This window comes from Rhinolophus ferrumequinum (genome assembly GCF_004115265.2).
Source record: "Rhinolophus ferrumequinum isolate MPI-CBG mRhiFer1 chromosome 5 unlocalized genomic scaffold, mRhiFer1_v1.p scaffold_110_arrow_ctg1, whole genome shotgun sequence".
Lineage (NCBI taxonomy): Eukaryota > Metazoa > Chordata > Mammalia > Chiroptera > Rhinolophidae > Rhinolophus > Rhinolophus ferrumequinum.
Genome location: NW_022680355.1, coordinates 1,379,732 through 1,400,898, shown reverse-complemented (window position 1 = coordinate 1,400,898; position 21,167 = coordinate 1,379,732). Strand labels below are relative to the sequence as shown.

At 39.2% G+C, this 21,167-nt stretch overlaps 1 protein-coding gene across 1 annotated transcript; it reads left to right on the top strand.

The window, feature by feature from the left end:
• Positions 1 to 172: 172 nt before the first annotated feature.
• CDNF (cerebral dopamine neurotrophic factor) lies at positions 173 to 18,861 on the top strand. The gene is made up of 4 exons (XM_033100507.1): positions 173 to 376; positions 10,055 to 10,182; positions 11,251 to 11,392; positions 16,500 to 18,861. Exons 1-4 carry the CDS (start codon positions 262 to 264, stop codon positions 16,676 to 16,678), a joined length of 564 nt encoding a protein of 187 aa, XP_032956398.1. The 5' UTR covers positions 173 to 261; the 3' UTR covers positions 16,679 to 18,861.
• Positions 18,862 to 21,167: the final 2,306 nt, after the last annotated feature.

Below are 21,167 nucleotides of genomic sequence, written 5' to 3'. Positions count from 1 at the left end.
CCCCGCCCGGCTGAGGCGACACAGCGTGTGCGATAGTGCGCACGCGCCAGTTGGGAAAGGCTAGGAAAAGGCTCCTTCGCTCCGCCCCGTCATTTGCCCCTTTCCTGAGAGCCAATGGAAACTCTGGATGGAGTTGTGTCATTTGCCCTAGCAACTCCGGGCTCACGCCTGTCTCCAGCGTCCTATAACAGCCCGGGGCGATAGCCGCGAGGCTGAAGGTGGGCGCTGGTGGCCGAGGTGTTTTGGTGCTGCTGGCTCAGCATGTGGTACGCGAGCCCAGCCGCGGTGGTGGCCTTTTGCGCCGGGCTTTGGGTCTCTACCCCGGTGTCGGCGCGGGGCCAGGAGGCCGGGGGGCGGCCGGGGGCCGACTGTGAAGGTGAGCGGTGTGAGAACTGCTTGCATGGCGGTGGCACCGCGCTGCAGCGCAGCTGTTGTCCGTTTTGGCTTCTCCTGGCCCTGCCTATAAATAACATTTCACTTAGGAAACGCGGGTTCTGTCCCTAGTTTCCGATTGCCTTCGCCGTCGCCTAGGCAAAAGTTCGAGCCAGGCCAGGTGACACTTTTAGGCTGCGTCCTAATCTTGCTGTGATTATTAAACTGCCCTGTCAAAGCTGGTGCGTTTGGATCTGAATTCGATTTTGTGCAATCGCGGCTAGATTCAGACGACCCTGGCGCCAAATTGATTCTTCTGCTTCTAACCGGTGAGATTTGCCTCTCCTGGCACAGAAGATGTCTTTCGAGTTCAAATTAGTTTCCAACACCCAAAAGGAAAATAAAACATGACATGTTGTCTGTAATTGAGTTGAGGTGGCTTCAATCAGCGGACAAGACTAACGTTTGTTAGGACGTTACATGGAAAAGTTGCTTTACAAGGGAGTACGTTAACTCCTTAGAAAGAGGAAGAATAAAGAACGATTCCTTTTCTGTTCATAGAATCTCAGCTGTGGATTTGCAGTCAGAACACGTGCCCTGTGACTCTGTGGTAGACTTACCTGGTTCTCGCAAAATCATAGTGATAATACCTCCTTCAGAGGGCTGTTAACATCAAAGAAGACAATTAGCTGCGCTAGCTCCATCTTCTTGCACTATATCACTTACCTCCATGTTTCATTCATTGAAATAATTTAAATGTATATCCTCAACCTTAATGTGGGCTTGCGAATCTATCATTACTTAACAGGAAATTGTAGGTTCACAGTATGTGTTGAATGAATGGTTGAGTATAGTCTGTATTATAACTGAACAAAATCTTAAGAACTGGAGTCCAGTTTTCTACCAGTCCTGCAATAATTAAACTTTTTTCCAAAAACTAAAAATATCTACATGATGTTATCTAAAAAAAAAACACAACTTTATATAGATATTCGTTTAGCTAAGTTATAATTTTGTTTATAGATCGCTTACAGTTGTGTCCTACACATTTAAAGCAGAATTTGTGAGGCATGAGCAATTGATTAGTCATCCGTAGTTTATTTTCTGAGCTTCTACATCAAAACATTTCAGAAGAGCCAGAGCATCTGGATTAATTAAATGTGAAGCTTATGCCATCTTTCCTGAATTTATTACACCATGTCTGTAATAAATGTATTAACTTGCATGTCTGACTAACATAGGTGTATATGCTCTTTGTTAGATAAAGAAGTTGTAGATTCACAGAAAAGGAAATACTAGTCTTAGACCAAGAAGGAGTAGATTCTAGATCTGGCTCTATTACTGCTTATGAGCTTTTGTCATTAGCCGTTTAATTTCCCTCAAGGTATAAGATTAAAATGCTATATTGTATATAATTTGGGGCAAAGGTAAAAAACTGAGAGTCTGTGAGTCACCTGGGACCTCCTGAAATATTTTGTTAAATTCACAAAGTATTTTGAAAAACATTTAAATAAATGGGCTACGTTTTAAAATTGGAAGATTGCATATTCAAAAATTCAGATTTCTGCTTTTTCTGGAAATACCAGGTGCCCTGTCAAGACTGGCCCATAATCCATGTAATGGGAATTAGCCTAGGCTGTTTTTAGAAAGGACATGTGTCCTACGGGTGTTTGTTTCTGTTTTTCCTACACTCAGATGTCTTTACCCATTCATTTTCCTTGCCTGGCCCCTGTGAATGTTTAAGTTTCTGAGCCCTGCTTTAGATCATGTGAGGCTTACTGAAAAAAATGTAAACATTTCTGGATATCTTTAAAAGGATTTTAGTATGGGACTGTTTTAAAATTTTTTTATTTTGAAATAATTATAGATTTGCTTATGGGACTATTTTTAATAAACAAAAAAACTCCACAACATAAGTAAGAAAAAATATAGTTCTCTATAGCAATAAATACATGTCAGGAACCTTAAATTACTAATTTGTTAGGTAATTTATGGTGAGATTATTCTCTTCATGTAAGCTCAAGGAATAAATTTCCATTCTTATCCTGACTTCGCTGTGGCGTGGTCCCACTGACTTCTGTCTCTTTCAGAAACTTCCTTTCCTTCATGGCGTTGATACTGCTTTTTTCTGACCTTTGCTTCCTGTCTCTGTGCCCACTTGTTCACGGTATCTTTCTAGTTCTCTAGCCATGGCTTCAATATTAGAATTTTTCAGAGTTCTGTCCTCTGCACTCCTCTCCTCTCAGTCTATGCACTCTTCTGTGCAATCAGAATTGACCTATCTAGAGTCTGATTAATTCCCAATGTTTACATCTAATCCACCTCCTTTCTAGAGTCCTAGACCTTGCATCCTGTTGACTACTGAACATTCCCACTTATATATCTTATTCTTCAGACTCAACAGAGTTCCAAACCAAAATTGGCATCTCCTCCCTTCTCAGTCCCCAAACCTGTTATGCTTGTGGTGTCAGTCTCTGGTCAACTAGACTAGACTTCTCTTTCTCCCTGATTCCCTACGCCCATCTGTCACTGTGTCCACTGAGTCTATCTTCTGGTTCACTCTCTCCTTACACCTCCCCCAGCTCCATTGTCTTGTTACAGACCTCCCCCATTTATCTTTCTTACTGGCACAACGGTATCCTTCCTGCCACCTTTCTTCTCCTCCCTAGTCCCCTGGCAGTTGTTACCATGCTATGCCCTTTTTAAATATCTTTCAGTGGTCTCCCACTTCCCCGCAGGTAGGTGCGTCCTCTTTGTTTTCCCACAGTATCCAGTACACGTCTCATAGTGGTCAGTAATTGTTTTGGTCTCCTCCATGTGTGTATTCCTTGAAAATCAAGACTTTCTCTCACCACCTCATCTCCATCTACAGTGCATGGTAAGCACTAAATTTTGTTGAACAAATGTATGCATACATGTTGCAATAAAATTTGATGGAACTTTTGGTGAGTCAAAGGATATCTTTAAAAGAACAAGTTAGAATTCCCAACTCTCATCATCCTTGTAATAATTGGCAGAGCAACAGCTGAGGTCTAGAAATCATATGAAGGTGTATTATGAGACTAGTAAGACTAGGAGGCATTGTAACACTGGGTTTCTTTTGTAGGAAGATGAGAATTCGAGGCCACTGGGAGACCTTATTCATAGTTTCTGCTGACTTGTAGCATTGATCATCCCGGCAGGTGTCTCCTTTATATACTTGAGATATTTGCTAATTAAACTTAGCAAACTACATATTGGCAATGCCTCATTTTTCACATTCTGTCAGTAGCATTGAATATAGCCTATCGGTTAGTCCCTCCTTTGAACACTTTTCTTTACTGGTTTTCTGGGAATACACTCACTCTTCACTCCCACCCTACCTCACCGTATGCTCTTTTCAGTCTTTTTCTCCGTCTTTCTCATATTCCCAGTTTCTAAACAACCGAGTTTCACAAGACTGAGACCTGAGGCCGTGTCTCTTCTCTCCTTATTCTCTGGTCTCATCTCTTACATACCACGTGAATGTTGGTGACTTACAAGGTGTTAATGTACGTACGTAGACCTCAGCCCTGAGCTCCAGATCTATGTGTCCCGCTGCTTCTCACTGTTTCCAGTTGGATATTGCATTGGTCAGTGTTCTCCAGAGAAACAGAACCAATAGGAGAGTTAGATAGACGATAGATAGATAGATCCAATAGGAGAGTTAGATAGACGATAGATAGATAGGTAGATAGATAGATAGATAGATAGATAGATAGATAGATAGATGGATTTATTACAAGGAATTTGCTCACCTGATTGTGGAGGCTACAAAGTCCAACATTTGCAGTGAGGGCGCACAGGATGGAGGTCCAGGAGAGCTGACGATGCCGGTGAAGCCTGAAGGGAGTCTGTTGGAGAATTCCCTCTGGCTGGCAGAGGCCAGTTATGTTGTTGTTCTATTCAAGACTTCAACTGATAGAATGAGGCTTATCCACGTTATGGAGGGCAGTCTGCTTTACGCAAAGTTCATCTCATGCAACAGCACCCTCCAAGTGGACACATAAAATTAAACATCACAAATGTTTAGAAGTATCTCAAACTTCACATGTTCAGTCTGAATTCCTGCTTGTCTCCGTAAACTTGCTTCTCCTGCAGTCTTCCCAGGTCAGCGAATGGCAACTCCACTCTTCCAGCTTCTTAGGTCACAATCCTTGGAATCATCCTGAACTCTATCTATCTATCATCTATCTATCTGTCATCTACCTACCTATCTATCTATCCATCCATCCTTCCATCCATGCATCCATCCATCCATCCTTGGAGACATCCTGGAGTCTATCCTCTATCTATCTATCTATCTATCTATCTATCTATCTATCTATCTATCTATCTATCTATCTATCTATCCAATCTACCTCTATTTCTATCTCTCTCTCTCTCCAACATGCAATATCCAACCCATGTGGTAAATTCTATTGGCTCTTCCTTCAAACCATGCCCAGAATCCAACCACTTCTCTTTGCCTCCAATGCTACTACCCTGGTCCAAGATATGCAGCTATTTTCAGAACCTCCAAACCAGTTTCCCGCTTTCATTCTTGCTTCCCTGACTCCTATTCTCCAGACAGCCTCCAGTGGTATACTTTAAAAATAATGTCAGATGACTGCACTTCCTTACTCAAAACCTGTAATGGCTTGTCTTCTCAGAGTAAGGCTCAAAGCCTCAAGGCCCTCGATGACCTGGCATGTCTATTTGACCCCATTTTCTACTGTCCTCTCTCTTGCTCACTCTACTTCCACACTGGCACCCTTACTGTTCTTGGACCCACCAAGGACATGCCTAGATCAGAGTCTTTGCATTTGTTCTTCCCTTTGCCTGGAGAGTTCTTCACAAAGAGTATACTTATGTTGTCCCCTCACTTCCTTAAGGTCTCTGCTCAAATACTACTTTATGCATGCAGAATAATACCTTTACCTGGTAACCCTCTATCCTCCTTACCATGTTTATTTTAATCTATAGCCACAAGATACTTATATTTGTTCACTAGAATATAATCCTTGAGGGTAAAGACTTTGTTTTCTTCATTGCTGAATCTCAAGAACACTGTTTGGCACTTACTAATTCCTCAATAAATATTCGTTAATACCATGAATGACTGGCTATTATATTTATTATGTTCCTATTAATGGCATTAGAAATAAATATGACTTCAAACTCTAAAAGAAGACATGTTGGGCCCTCCAGCTGTTTACACTAAAAATACTGGATCAAATAGAAGGTAAAATTTATTTAAAATGTAAATTTATAAGACGTACCCAGAGGCCAAAAACAAAATGAAAGTGGGAACCAAAAGAGGTTAAAAGGAGCCCTGAAGCTTGCTTTTACCTTGAGGACATTTGCTATCCAGTGATCTGAACTTAGGTTTTCATGGCTTTGGTAAAAGGAAGAGAATATCTAAGACAGCCCAGGACTCTCCCAAGTTAGGAGTGGAATACTAAATCCCTTCCCCACCGCCCACAATTTGGAACTCCAAAGTGCTAGACCTTCATTATAAAGGTGAACTGAACATATGTACGAGTCTACCACCATCTTTATAGACTAAAAGGAATTGTATTACTTGAACTTTTTACTGACTAAAAGGGAAAACAAAAATGTCTCCAGATAATTCATAATCACTAGCTAACCCACATATGAGCTGAAGTCCAAATTCACATTACATGGGTGGTTCCAAACATCTCAAACTGAGAATTTAAAGAGATTTCAAGCGGGCATCAGCAAATGCCGGTCTTACCTACAGGAATCCACCTTCTACCCAGTCCTCAAAGAATTCCCACAGTTGAAGTTCCAAGAAATAAAGCTCACATTGAGAAAAGTGACAGACCCATGGGAAATAGGGCACCATAAGTGACAGCCAGTTGTGACAAGAGACAGAAGAAGCACACCTGAAAAAAGACTTCAGGTACTGGAATTATCAGGCACAAAAATTCATCATGTTCAAAGAAATAAAGGAAGAGATTAAAGATATACGTAAAAGGCAAGAGGCTATTAATAAAAGTCCAACCGTATTTGGAAAAGAATCAAATAAACTTCCACAAATAGAAATTAATAGGAGCAACAGGAGACTAACCAGTGCTGAGAAAAGAATTAGTGAGTTAGAAAACTGAAGAAATTATCAAGACGGACTCTCTGAGAGACTGAGATAAACATGTGAAAGAAAAATAAAGGTACGATAAGGATAAAGAGAAAAATTCCAACATAGGTTAACTGGATTTCCAGAAGGAGTATGGGCAGAGCAAAAGAGATGATAGCTCATTTTTCCAAACTGATGAAAGTCATCAATCCACAGACTGGGAAGTCCAGTATACTCCAGAGAGTATAAATAAAAATATCTGATTAATATCTAATCATATAAGAGAATTAGGAAACACAAAGGGGAAAAAAAGAGAAAATCTTAAACAGAGCCAGAGAAAAAAGACTGATCTTCAAAGGAATGGCAACTAGGCTAACAGATGATTCAACAATGAAAGGCTCAAAGTCACTTAGCTAGTAGGTAATACAGCCAGGGTTAGGACCTGGAGAGGCTGACGTCAGAGCCCAAGCATGCCTTCTGAGCGTGGTGTTGCGAACTCATTTATTTAGAGCAACATCAAAAATAAAATTGGAACAGTGAGGTAGCATATAAATCATTCAATAAGCTCTGGTTATTCTTAAAGTTTTAACTCATTGTAACATGTATTATATACTTAGGTAGCAGTTTTCCCCTACTCCTGGTATCACTCCCTAATCTAGTGTCTTTTTTTTTTTTTTTACTTTGCCAAAATAAAGCTGGAACAGATAATGGGGAACTAATTTTGTTATGGAAGGTGTGGATGGAACTGTTGAAAATAATGTTCCTAGCATACTGATAGTTTAATAAGTCCACAAACCAATTTTAAACATTTTTTCATTACCTTTTCAAAAAAGTTGTGACTCTTCCTGCAGGTGGCATTATTATATTTTTCAAATAATCACTTTCTACCTTTGGGCTCTGGCTAATACTTGCTTAATTGAAGTGTAATTTTACTTAAAATTTTTGCTTCAATTTCATTAATATTGCCAAGTATTTTATTGTGCATGTTGCAGATTTTTGTGGCAGTTAAATATATGGTGAGTTTTTTAAATAAATGGGGAAATCTTCCAAACATACAGAAAAATATTTATATAATCTATATACATAGCATCTAGATTAAATGTTAATATTTTGCTATATTTGCTTTCATTCTTCTTTAAAAATATGACCTGCAGCTAAGTCCAACTGTTTTTTTCTTATCCTTCCTACCTTTTTCAGGGGAAATATCTTTTCTGAAATTAATGTGTGCTTCTCATCCATTTCTAAAGAAGTTTTCCTATAAATTCATATATCCACATATAACCTCTATTTTTGTGATCTTAGATATATATAAATTGTACAGTGAACACATTCATTTGCAATTTTTATTCAACATTACATTTGGGCACTTACACATATTGATAACTATAGATGTAGCTCATTGTTTTCAAGTCTTCTAGAGAATTCCAGTTTATGAATGAAATGCAGTTTATGTGTCTATTCTCTCTTTGAGGGACAGTTAGGTTTTTCCCAAATTTACGTAATTGTAAACAATGCTGCTCTGAATATTGTATATATGTCTCCTTGAGCACATACGTGATGATTTGTTTAGGTCACAGAACAAAAATTGGGTCATGGGGTACGTGCATTTTCGACCGTGTTTTTCTTACTAATATCAGGAGTTCACTTATTCAGCTAAAAAATACATATTTAAATCTAATCTAGGTGCTCAGCTGGGGACAGAGCAGTGTGACTGAAGTGGGAGAGACGACAGAAGTTGAGTTCTGAGAGACAGTGGAGAGACTGGTCACCCAGGGCTTTGCCAGCCATTGTAAAGATTTTGGATACTATTCTGAATGATAAGGAAAACCACAGGAAGGTTTTGAGCAGATGAGGTAGCACGATCTGACTTTCATTTTAAAAGAATCATGCTGGTTAGAATTTTAGAAATCTAGTGGGTCAGATTGTACCAATCGTCTGGCCAAGCAGTACTGCTAATGCAGGTAAAAATAGAAAAATATCAATGAAAAACCAAAGAACCGACAATATAGAAAGATTTACTAAAACAAAATGAAAGGGAACGCAGCAATTCTGAGCGATAAACTGAGCGTACCGTCATTTTGCCCTGAGGACATTGGCCAGTCAGTGTAAAGGTGATACTGGACATGTCAGTGTGAAGGTGACCTTTGGTGTGAGCGGTACAGAAGTCCAAGTGCAACCCTTGTTTCATGATTGTGAATTTGTCAATTTCTTATTATTAATCTGTCAGGATTTTCTATTAAATTATCAGGCTATGTTACTGGATGTACACTTGTTCAAAATTATTTTATATTTCTGGTAAATTGTTCATTTTATAATTAGTAGTGACTTTTGTTATCCCCAGTAAAGCTTTATATAATAAGCCAGATGTTGGATAGCATTTTCCTGTCATTATCTTTTCATTTTTAAATCTCTTCATTTCTTTTTTACCTTTTTCTGTAGCCTGATACTTTTTATGTGACTCACAAACAGCATATTGTTGGATTTTTAATAGTTCCAATCTGAAAAATCCTTTTGTATAATTGCAAGTTTAATATATTTATGCATATTGTAATTAATGATGTTTGGATTTTATTTCTCCCACTTAATTTTCTTTTCATTTTTGTATTAGTTTCAGGGGCACAAAACAATGTAACAGTTAGACATTTGTCATTTATATCCCTCACCCAGTGACAACCCCCCTCACCCCATCCACTACCCCTCTGACATCGCACACAGCCATTACATTTCCACTGTCTCTATTCCTAATGCTGTACTCCGCTTCTTGTAACTATATATATAGTTACAAGAAGCGGAGTATATATATATATATATATACACATATATATATATACACACACACACACATATACATATATAATGATATATACATATATACAAACTTGTAGTTGACATTCATTATTGTTCAGCTTCAGCTGCAGGTGTACAATGCAGTGATCAGGCATCTACATCATCCCTGAGGTGGTCTCCCTAATGAGACAAGTGCCCATCGGATACCCTACAGAATCTTTACAACAGTATTGATTACATTCCCCAAATTGACTTTCATATCCCTTGGCACTCTTGTGGTTACCGATTGGGCTTTCTAATCTCTTCACCTTCTCTCTTATCCCCACCCCCTCCTCCCATCTAGCAACCCTCAGTTTTTCCTCTATGTCTCTGAGATTGTTTCTGATTAATTCATTCATTTATTCTTTTCTTTAGATTCCACATACAAGTGCGATCATATGGTATTTGTCTTTCTCTGTCTGACTTATTTCTCTCCCAGTTAATTTTTCTAGATGTCTCAAGCATTGTATCTTATAGAAAGCTGTGTTTTCATTTAGGGTTAGCCAAAATTTCTGGGAACATGTTCATTTTCGGTGGGACTTGGTTCTGAAGATTGATTGGTTCAATAACCTCATATTATTCAAGTCCCAATACTAAGCTAATAGCTACAGGCCCCAAACCATTCTTACTAATAATTTTAATTCATTCTCATGATGCATTGAATCCTATTGACTTTTTATTTCGTGAGTGGGACATATACGAGTACCGGGAGTGGTAGTGGTTATCTCGCTCATAAATACATAATTTCTTTGTTCCTTCTAGTATGTGAAGAATTCTTGAACCGATTCTATAACTCCCTGATAGCCAGAGGGGTCAACTTTTCTCTGGACACCATAGAAAAAGAATTGATCAGCTTTTGCTTGGGTGTCAAAGGAAAAGAAAACCGCCTGGTATGGTAAATTTTCACCTTCATTTTCCCTTGTGCTTGAAGAAAACTGCTAGTACTTTCATTTCTCATCTTGGACTTAATGTTCTCCCGCTTAGATGCTTGTCTCAAGCTTGTTTGCTATAGGAAGTAAGCAGAAATTGATCATTCAGTGAAGTGTAGTCATGTGAATTTTCATCTAGAATATATTTGATTTCATTTTGTTTTCTGAATAAATCACAGACGACCAATTCCATGTCTTCTTAAACGAAATTATACAATTGAATTCCTAATGAAAATTTACTGTCCTGAGTTAAGAGTGGGTAGATTTTCTATTTCTTTCCAAGACAATCAGTTAAACATATCAAAATATTTTATATCATTATTGATATATAACCAATGAAGTATTTATATTTTCTTGTAATGGTGTTTATAGGTGTTTCCTGGGTATACACAGATGACTTTTTTCAATATACTGTTTAATGTCACTAAAGACAATCTTAGGCCAATTCATTTTGCCTAAAATTGTCACGTTGCATTTGTCAGTTCAATTTGCATTGTTGATGGCCTACAATGGACACACTGTAAAACTCTCAGCATTTATGTGTGCCATTACGTTTTACATTTTTAAATGTAAAGTGCTTAAGTCAGGTAGCCTCAAAGGCATTACAGCATGATGGAAAACGGCATGGGCTCTAGAGCCAAAATGCTCGATTTTTGACTTCAGTCTCTCTTCTACTTGCTAATTGAGTGACCTTCAGTTGGCTTGGATGTAAAATGGGGATAATCATAGCACTTACTGCACAGGAGTGTGGTGAGAATTAAGTAAGTTGATACCTGTAAAGCCCTGAGAGCAGTGCCTGGCACAGACAAAACACTTAGCAATTCTCGGCGTATCATGTGAATTGTAGGGCTCTCCTAATTAGGAGGACACAGGAATGGGGCCATCTGTTTTCTGGTGTCTTAGTCAGCAGGGGTTACAATTTAATAGCTGGGCCATGAAAACTAGGTTAACCTCTGTCTCACTTCTCAAACCCATAATACTTGCTTTTTTCAGTGTCTGGGCCACTAAATTCTCTTCATTCTCCTTCAGTGCTATTATCTTGGAGCAACGAAAGATGCAGCCACGAAGATTCTCAGTGAGGTCACTCGTCCAATGAGTGTGCACATGCCTGCAATGAAGATTTGTGAGAAGCTCAAGAAGATGGACAGCCAAATCTGTGAGCTGAAATATGGTATAATGGAGTCAAATTTTCCCCCCACCCCGCCACATGTCCAAAGTATTGCCAATTCTCGAAACAGGCTATGTTTCTAAAAAGTCAGTGTTAGAAGGAAAGCAATTCTCCACTCACCGGTAGGTTGCTGGGCTGCTGAACGGTGCCTGAGCTTCTTTGGGGGAAGAGAAACGAATACTGGCATAGTCAGCTTTAGGTAGAACTGTCAACCTAAACAGCAAAGTTTAAACTCTTAAATCACCAAGGCAACGTCGACTGTTATGTCAAGGAAAAATTCACAATGGCAGTGGAACATCTACTCCCGGTGATTTAGCTCTTGGTAACCTACTAAGACAAAAGTTGCACGTTTTCAAAGGTGACAGGAGGAGTTGGAAGTTTTAAACGTGACTGTGTCTTTAGTCCTAGATTTGTCTATCATTCTGCCAGCTGTAAATTGTAGGTTATTCACATCAACTCAGGTTTTGCCTGATGGAATAACCTTGTTGCTGGTGCCTACAATAAACAGCGAGGAAAGGAATAAGATGTCCTATTTAAACATTATCCTTGGCCTTATACATTTCACATAGAAAAATCTATTCTCATACTGACGACTTCTATCTGGGCCAGCCTTTTGGGTGGATGGAATAGGTATGACAAAAGACTGGGGATTCCTCCCTTAGCCTGAACACCTGAAATTCTACCAGTAGAGACCCATTTCTTTTGGCGAAGTCATTGTTTTATGTTACATACCCAGTGTAGTATTGAAACTACTGAATTAGAATCCAGCTCTGTGAATTATTTTAGTCTTATTTTCAGATATAACCTTGTAACATGCCTATGCACCATGGATACACAGCTGGCTCTAAATCATTTTAAGGTTGGAAGATACCAAAGATACTGTTTCTCTATTTGCCAAGGGCAGGCTCTACCTCCCAGGGTATGATTATGGGGCACGAATCCCTTTTTATTGGCTTCCAAGTAATGACATAGAGGCAGGAATCACCAAGTTCATGTAAATGATATTCTTGAAAGGGTACAAACCTGTGCTGATTCTTTCATTTAACAAATTTATTTTGAACATCTTCTATGATATGCAAGAGATATTACTGTGCTCCTTGAATAACAGAAAAATTAATCAGATATTGAGAAGAAATAAATACTTACTAATGTTCTGGAAATGTTGGCCACTAGAGGCCCTTGGGGAACCATGAACTAGTTTTAATTTTGGCATCAACCTGAGTCTTGTAGTTTTAGGGTGTCACAGAGGTTTTTGCTCTTTAAAATTAATGTCAGATGCCAAGTTCTCTAGAATAACTCAAAGAACTACCGACACTTGCAAGAAACTATTTTTCTCCTTCAACCGTTTATCTTGAATAGACCAGTAGTCCTGATTTCTTCTGCCCAGCTTATTGTTGACAGGAATGGTGAGATTTAACAGGGGACTTGGATCTGTGAGATATGAATAATTTGTGCTACAAAATCTTCTACTTTTAAAGGTATGCTGTCAAGTCAGCCATGAAATGAACAAACAAGGTAAATGTAGCATTAGAATTGTTTTCAATTCGCAAGGTGTCCTTGGTTTTTGACCTGAAAGAATATTTTCGCTTGCTCTGTATTTTAAAAGGATGGGGATCATTAAAAAATTTCAGATTTCAGGGTTCTCTGAGGCATGGAGTGTAGCCGACCCTCCAAATAAAAAAAGACTTTGAAATCTAACTTTTATTAATTTTTCTCCAGATTTATTGAGCTATAATTGACATAAAATATTGTGTAAGTTTAAGGCGTACAATGTGTTGATTTGATACACTTACATATTGCAAAATGATTACCACCATAGTATTAGCTAACACCTCCCTCATGTCAGATAATTAGCGTTTCTTTTTTATGAGAACACTTAAGATCTGCTCTCTTAGCAAATTTCAAGTATATAATTTATTACCCATAATCATCATGCTGTACATTAGATGCCAGAACTTATTCTTCTTATAAATGGAACTTTGTACCCTTTCACCAACATCTCCCATTCTTCCAACCCCCAGCCCCTGGGAACCACTATTCTACTCTCTGTTTCTGTGAGTTCAGCTTTTTTAGATTCCACATATAAATGATATCATTCAGTATTTGTCTTTCTCTGTCTGACATATTTCACTTAGCATAGTGCCCTCAAGTTCCATCCATGTTGTTGTGAATGGCAGGAATTCCTTCTTTTTCATGGCTGAATAACATTTAATTGTGTATATGTATACACCACATCTTCATCCATTTATCTGTAGCTGGACACTTAGGTTGCTTCCCTATCTTGGCTACTGTGAATAATGTGGTAGTGAATACGGGAGTGCAGATATCCCTTTGATATCCTGTTTTCATTTCTTTGGATACGTATCCAGAAGTGGAATTGCTGGATCATGTGGTAGTCCCATGTAAAAATTTTTAAGGCAACTCCGTACTGTTTTTCATAGTGGCTGCACCAATTTACACTCCCACCAACAGTAGACAAGCCTTCCCTCTTCTTCACATCTTCTCCAAATCTTATCTCTTGTGTTTTTGGTGATGGCTATTCTAATGGGAAAGAGATGATACCTCACCGTAGTTTTGATTTGCGTTTTCCTGATCATTAGTGACGGTGAGCATCTTTTCATGTACCTGTTGGCCACCTGTATGTCTTCTTTGGAAAAAATGTCTATTCAGATCCTCTGCCAACTTTTAAGTTAGATTGCTTGCTATTTTTTTTGCTGTGGATTTGTATGAGTTCTTAATATATTTTGGATATGAACCCCTTATCACATACATGACTTGCAAATATTTTCTCCCTTCCAGATTTTGTTGATGGTTTCCTTTGCTGTGCAGACGCTTTTTAGTTTGATGTAGTCCTACTTACTAATTTTTGCTTTTGTTGCTTGTGCTTTTGGTGTCACATCCAACAAAGCATTGCCAAAAACAATGTCAAAGGGCTTTTTCCTTGTGTTTTCTTCTAGGATTTTTATGGTTTCAGGTCTTATGTTTAACTCTTTAATCCATTTCAAGTTAATTTTTGTGAGTATAGATAGGAGCCCAGTTTCATTCTTCTGCATGTGGTTATCTAGTTTTCCAAACACTGTTTATTGGCAAGACTATTCTTTTCCCATTGAGTATTCTTAGCTCCTTTGTCAAATATTAGTTGACCGTATATGCGAGAGTTTATTTCTGGGCTCTTGCTTCTGTTCCATTGGTCTATATATCTGCTTTTATGCCAGTATCATGCTGTTTTCATCACTATAGCTTTATAGTACAGTTTGAAATCAGGGAATGTGATGTCTCCAGTTTTGTTCTTCTTTCTCAGGATTGCTTTGGCTATTCAGAGTATTCTGTGGTTCCCTACAGGTTGGGACTGTTTTTTTGATTTTTGTGAAAAATGCTGTCGTGCGGGGCGTCCGGCGGGGTCTCTGGTCCCACTCCCCGCACAAGAACACAGGACACGGTGAGGCCAAAAAGGAACACCCACGGAGCCATAAGTAGGGGAGTCATACCACTATAGTCTCACTGGCAGCTGGGTTGGAGACACAGGAACCAGGAGCAACACAATTCTCAACCCTCACTGTGCCGCTTGCAGACTCAGCCACCATCTTCTTGTTAGCTCCCCCTTTTTCTTTTTTTTCTACTAGCCTAGCCACGGCCGTTATATTCATGGCTAATGGCTCACTGGTTACAGCTGACGGCCAACTAGCCACAGCTGCTGGCCATTTGATCACAGTCGATGGCCATTTACTACCTGAGCCAGCACCTTTCTATGTGAGGCCGAGAGCCTGGAAACTGCTTTTTGGGGCTCTGTCCCCACAAATGCCATTGGAATTTTGATGGGGATTGCATTGAATCTTCAGATTGCTTTGGGTAGTATGGACATTTTAACAATATTAATTCTTCCAATCCATGAACACGGGTTATCTTTCCATTTACGTCCTCTTCAATTTCTTTTATGAAAGTCTCATAGTTTTCAGTATGTATTCCCAAATATAAAACACAACTTTTCAATTAGAGAACACTTACTGAAATTTTTGATAAATCACTTGACAACTATGGTTGTTAAAAGGTTTTCAAATGCTACGTTCAATTATGCAGGGAAGAAAAGGAAAGAACTCTTCAAGCTGAAAAAGTCCTAAGCTGCCACTAATAGTTTAATAAGTAAACTTAAATGTTGTAGCCATGTTCAAGCACATAGTCATGGGGGATGGGAAAGGAGACTTTCCTTTGAAAGAGGAAAATTACCCCTTTCTGATAGGGAAATTATAATCATGAGTATGTTACAGATGAGCTTAAATATTTTCCCCTGTTTTGGGCCTTGGCAATAGAGAAGTAGCTGAGTTCTTGACATTCTCTGCAGATAATCTGTAAACAGTAAATAGTAGTCTTAGTAGAGGAGTTAGATGTTGGTGATAAGTATTACTGGCCAGAAGGTTAGGACCCATATTGGCTGGCATCAAAACACTTGCATTAGAGAAATGGGTATACCCCCAAAGGACTGTAAACAAATGCTGTGATAATTTAATAATCCCAGTAGATGTGGGATTTTAAGCAGAGATCCAAAACAAATAAAGACCAATGAGAATGCTCCTAATTTTATTCATGTGTTTCGGTTTCTTTAAATTTGTATTTAAAAACTCGATAGTGCTTTGTAACATGTATGTTCATCTTTTTTACTGCAGACATAGGTTTCCATAAAAAAAAAGCGAACCATAATTTCCTAGTTAATTATAATCTGTGGCTTTCAGCTGGCCACACACAACGCATCACCTTTTATCAATTCCTTTCTTTTTACGGTAGGAGCAGCAGTTAAGAGGCGGTGCTGTTCGTTTTTTAGTAATGATGACGTCGAGAAGCCATGGAGTGGTAGCAAATACTGCAAAGCTACCCAGGCTCCTGTTCTGAAACAAGTGTAATTCCATGGAGAGGAAGTCCGATAGAACACAACTCATCCAGTTGCTCTGTCTGTATTACACTCTCCTTAGGAATGTCTTGGTTTCCATAGAAGTTGGAACTGTTCTCATAGGGTAGTCAGCACCCCAATAAAGAACACCATTTGCCTTTCTAAATGCTTCAGAATTGCACTTGTGTTTTTAAAGACCTGTGCTCCTTTCTCCTTTTTGTCATTTAGAAAAGAAATTGGACTTGGCATCCGTGGACCTGAGGAAGATGAGTGTCGTGGAGCTGAAACAGATACTGCACAACTGGGGGGAAGAATGCAGGGCTTGCGCGGAAAAAACAGACTACGTGAACCTGATCAAAGAACTGGCACCCAAGTACGCCGCGGTGCGCCCCGGAACCGAACTCTGACCCTCCACGCGGCCGGCGCACCATAGGTTGTAATTAGAGACAAAAATGACGTGTCGGTTGAGTCACCGGGAATTGCACTGCGCTTGCGTGGTCTCATACTTTCTGTTTTGGTATTCCTCCTCAGGACTGGTTACTTGAGTTTATAAGTAAAACTGTTAATATTAGTGGTATCTTACTTTTGCAATGTACCAAACCCTAAAAGTGCCTTTATCATAGTTTTCTTGGAATGACTACGTCAATTATCATTGGCTACCTCCTAAAATTGGGGAAAGTGAATTTCCGAAAAGTTGATGGAGGAAATTGAGTCCAAGAAGGAGAGTGCTCAAGAGGCCCCTCTCTGTGCATTAATCTTTAATTACATATGTTGGATTAGGACAAAAGGAACAATGTTTAGCTTATCTAACTCCCAACTTCAACCCAAAATAACAACCTGGCATAATCAAAAGTTTTTAAAAAGTAAACTTTGTATTTTCAACTGCAACTCTCTCTACTTTCTAGTTCTCTTTGGTACCAGAAATGGAAGGGCAGGAGGCCCTACTTGAAATTAGTGTTTCCATATGAAGGAAACCTATTCAAACCTACTCAAAGAAAATAGATCAAGAATCCACACAAGTGTATGTAGCCAATATTTTGGCAAATTATATCAACACTCACACTGTTACGTGAACCAAACTCAAGGACTTCTGCGGCCTTCCTGTCACACAGTAGACAAGCTTTTGATAGAGGGCTAAAACATATTAGGGGCACCTGCAGGCAACATGGAGATCGATGGTTCTTACTGCTATTTCATCAGCTTTAAATTGTAAAATCATTTGTGGCTCCATTTTCTGGCCACGTAAGAATAAGATCCCACTGTAGAAGTAAGTGGCTGTCCCTGAGTGGCAGGTGGAGTGGAGAGTGATTGCAGAGCAGCTTGAGGGAAATTTCTGGGGTAATGGGAACATCTTATATCTTGATGTTGGTTACATGGGTGAATATAATTGTCAAACTCATCCGGCAGTACAATGAAGCCCCGGGCATGTTACTGTATGTAAATTATATCTAAAACACTGCTGTAGAAAAATTATTTGAAAATTAACTAAAATTAATTGATTCAGAACATCTTGTTCATTTAAAGAATTGCAGTTACTCACTGGGAGTCCTTTTGGGGAATGGAGGAGACTAAAAGTATACACTGTAAGTATAATTTCCCGTTTTAAATGCTGCACAGGCAAATGGATTTTCAGTTAGACAGTTGGGATGTAACCAAAATTGTCAGAGAATTAGTGGTTAGTAACTTAAGAATGAGAATAAAAAGCTTTGATGTAATAAATGGCCAAAAAGGTTATTGTTTTTGGATTTTGGCAACCTGATCATTATGTGTAAAGCATCGTACTTTATTATGAATTGTATTTTTAAAATGTCCAAATTTAGGTTTTTTACTTTTTATAGACTTGTTTGTTTTTCTTTAGTGCATTTTGAACCTATTGAGAAAGTTGTCATTTAAAAATAGCATGTTTGATGTCTGATCTTAAAATCAGGTCATATTTCTCAGGGTCATTTTTTTTCAGGATATAAATCTAGGTAATAAGAACACTGCCCAGCAGGTGATTCAAATCCATAATATTTAGTCTAGTTTTTCAAAGGCCATTTTCTGTAAGTCAGTACTACTCAAACTTCTTAAACTGTGCATACAAATCACCCAAGGATCTTGTTAACATGTAGATTCTGAGTCAGTATTTCTGGGAGGGGCCTGAGCTTCTACATTTCTAATAAGCCCCAAGTGATGCCCATGGAGCTCTTCCAGGGACCACACTTTGAGTAGCAAGGGCCTGAGTCATGGATCCTGCGATGGATTTAGTTTTGCCTTCTGCCAGTCTCACTCAATTAGATTTATGGTAGGGCTGACTATAACAATAAAAACAAACAAACAACAATAAACTCACAAGAGATGAGTCTTTCATGTAAAAGAGGTCCACAGGTAGCCAGTCCAGGGTAAATGGAGCTGTTCCACAAAGTTATCAGGGACTCACCTCGTATCACTTCACAGCCTAGGGGTGGGTCCATTCTTAACCCATGGTCCAGTTGACTGCTAGAACTCCCTGTTCCAGGAGGGAGAAAGCATATGAACTGAACCAGCCTCTTTATGGCGGCCTTCCCGGTCCCCATCCCCCCACCACCCCCACCAACACCTTTAAGTTCCATGCCCCACTCAACACTCTGCCTATGCGTCACTGAGCAGAACGATTTTAATCACATGCCAAACCTCGCTGCAAGGGAGTTTGGGAAATAACATCCTTTGGTTGCGTTCATTGCTGCCCAAATAATATCAGAATATTTTTGTACTGAGGAAGAAGGGAGAAATACCTTGGCAGAGGTGGGCACAAGCCACCTCTGCCACACAGCATAAAATCTTCCTTTCCATGAATCTTAGTTACAGTTCCTGCTTATCATAGCCTACATAACAATTCCCCCTCCGTGCTACTTGCTTCTTTCATAAATTATGTCTTTCCTTTTTTTGTTTGACCAGAAGTAGCTACTATTTCTCTATTTTGTTTTCATTTATGTTGCTTCCTCTCTCACTGTGTGTGTGTTTGTGTGTGTGTGTGTGTGTGTATACACTTTTTTTAGTGTGTTTTTACTCCAAATCCGTAAGCACACAAGATTTAGAAGTCAGATGTTCAGACAGAAGTGACAAAACTGTGGGCTAAAAAACTTTAAACAGTAGTGGTCTGGAACAGGCATTATTCCTGATCTACTCTAGATTTCAACAATTCTAAACGGGTGACCCTTTACTTTGGTTCCTAAATACACATGGGAGACTAGATAGAACATTTAGAGCACAACTTAAAAGTTGTAGTTCTTTATTTGAGTATGGATACCTGTAATCGACATTCCACTGGAGAGTGTTACATTTAGAACAAGCTATCCTGGCATATAGGACAAGAAAATATTTGACTATCGGATCCCCCCCAAAAACAGGAGAGCATTCTGTGATTCAGAGACCCCATGTGTGGGTTTGAGCAGCTCTTGGTACGTGTCTTTTCTAAGCAGAGATCTGAGTTTTTATCCTCTGAGTCTCATTCAGAAGAAATGATTGGCAGATGCCCATGGCTTCACAGTGTGTTGTAAATAAAATTAATTCCACCAAGAGAGAAGTAAAAAAGGGAGTGGATAGTATGCACCATTAAGTTTTCTGTTTGTTCGTTTGGGGTATGCTTTACCCTGGCAAAAATTTTGAGAATTTGGGATTGTGCAGCCACCCTGGTGCTGAATTTCTAAAGCTCACCAGGATTTAAATGAAAAGTTTAATGTGTGAGACTGATAAATTAAAAATGTAAATGTGATAGTGGACAGAGGTAAGGTTGTAGCTGTCGGTGAAGTGGATCCGTTTTCAGGCAGTATTATTATAGCTTTCTAGGTGATTTCCCTGTGAGGCTGTGTCCTAGTACTCTCCATATACCTAATCCTACCAGCTCCCTCCCAGGGGTGCTAGTTTCTTGGTGTGGGAAGCTCAGCCTATGCAATTTGGCTCTTCGGAAGTTTGGGGTTTGACCTTGCAAGGTAACATACATGATCTGGCAAGGTATGCATTTTCTGTGACTGTATACTCGTACCTGCTTATTAAGATACTGTGCTTTAGTTGATTGTACTGTGTCAGAGATGGATTAACCAGCAGTTAGAACCAAAAGAAAGAAAAAAACACGTAAATGCATAGAATACAGGCCCGCAACCCATTACCAAAATGGACTGGTATTCTTAGAGCTAGGTATTCTGGGAATGCATAATTTTTTCAGATTCTAGAGAGATAAGATGGTGCACATACTAAATATTTCATAATCCTCTGGGAGCTTAGGAGTAGCACCCTGTAACACCCTCCCATAAATCCAGATCAGGTTTTGTCACCAGAAGAAGTCGGGTCAGGTTTTGCTGGTCAAGTGAATTACAAAAGAAGAATTTTTTATTCTCAGAGCTTTTTGGATTTCTGAATCTTGGATGAGAGATTGTGGCACTGTAATTCTGTGGTTATCAATCATTAATCAAGACTTTGGGCGTTCTTTGATAAAACCTCTACCTCCCATGGACTAGTCTCCCATATACAGAACTTCTTTCTCCTAGAAGGGAGTTGCAAAGCATGGGGTTAGGGGCAGGGTAGTGTGTGTGAGAATTTCAGGGGTGAGAGAGTTTGATGACTTGGAAATCAGGACTTTGAAGTGATCATTCACACCTTATGCCTCTGAGTTCTTACAGGGATTGAAAGAAATAGTCAAATAAAAATGACCGAAGGTGACTGCAATTTGATAATAAATATAATGTGTTCCGGAAAGGCACCTGTGATCATTCGTGGGCTAGCTCTTTTTATTTGGGGTGACTCGGTATTTCTGGAGCATTGTATAATTCTACACACCGCAGAAAATCAGGACTCTAGGTGCCTCACTTCTTTCTTTGGCCACATGCTTTCCCAGAGCATGGTGCAAGGAAAGCATTAAATACCCACGCAGGACATGTG

Excerpts from the sequence above, each read along its gene's own strand:
- CDNF (XM_033100507.1), top strand. The coding sequence starts at position 262 with ATGTGGTACGCGAGCCCAGCCGCGGTGGTGGCCTTTTGCGCCGGGCTT. Across the intron at positions 377-10,054 it reads GCCGGGGGCCGACTGTGAAG|TATGTGAAGAATTCTTGAAC; the intron begins GTGAGCGGTGTG and ends TGTTCCTTCTAG. Across the intron at positions 11,393-16,499 it reads AATCTGTGAGCTGAAATATG|AAAAGAAATTGGACTTGGCA; the intron begins GTATAATGGAGT and ends TTTGTCATTTAG.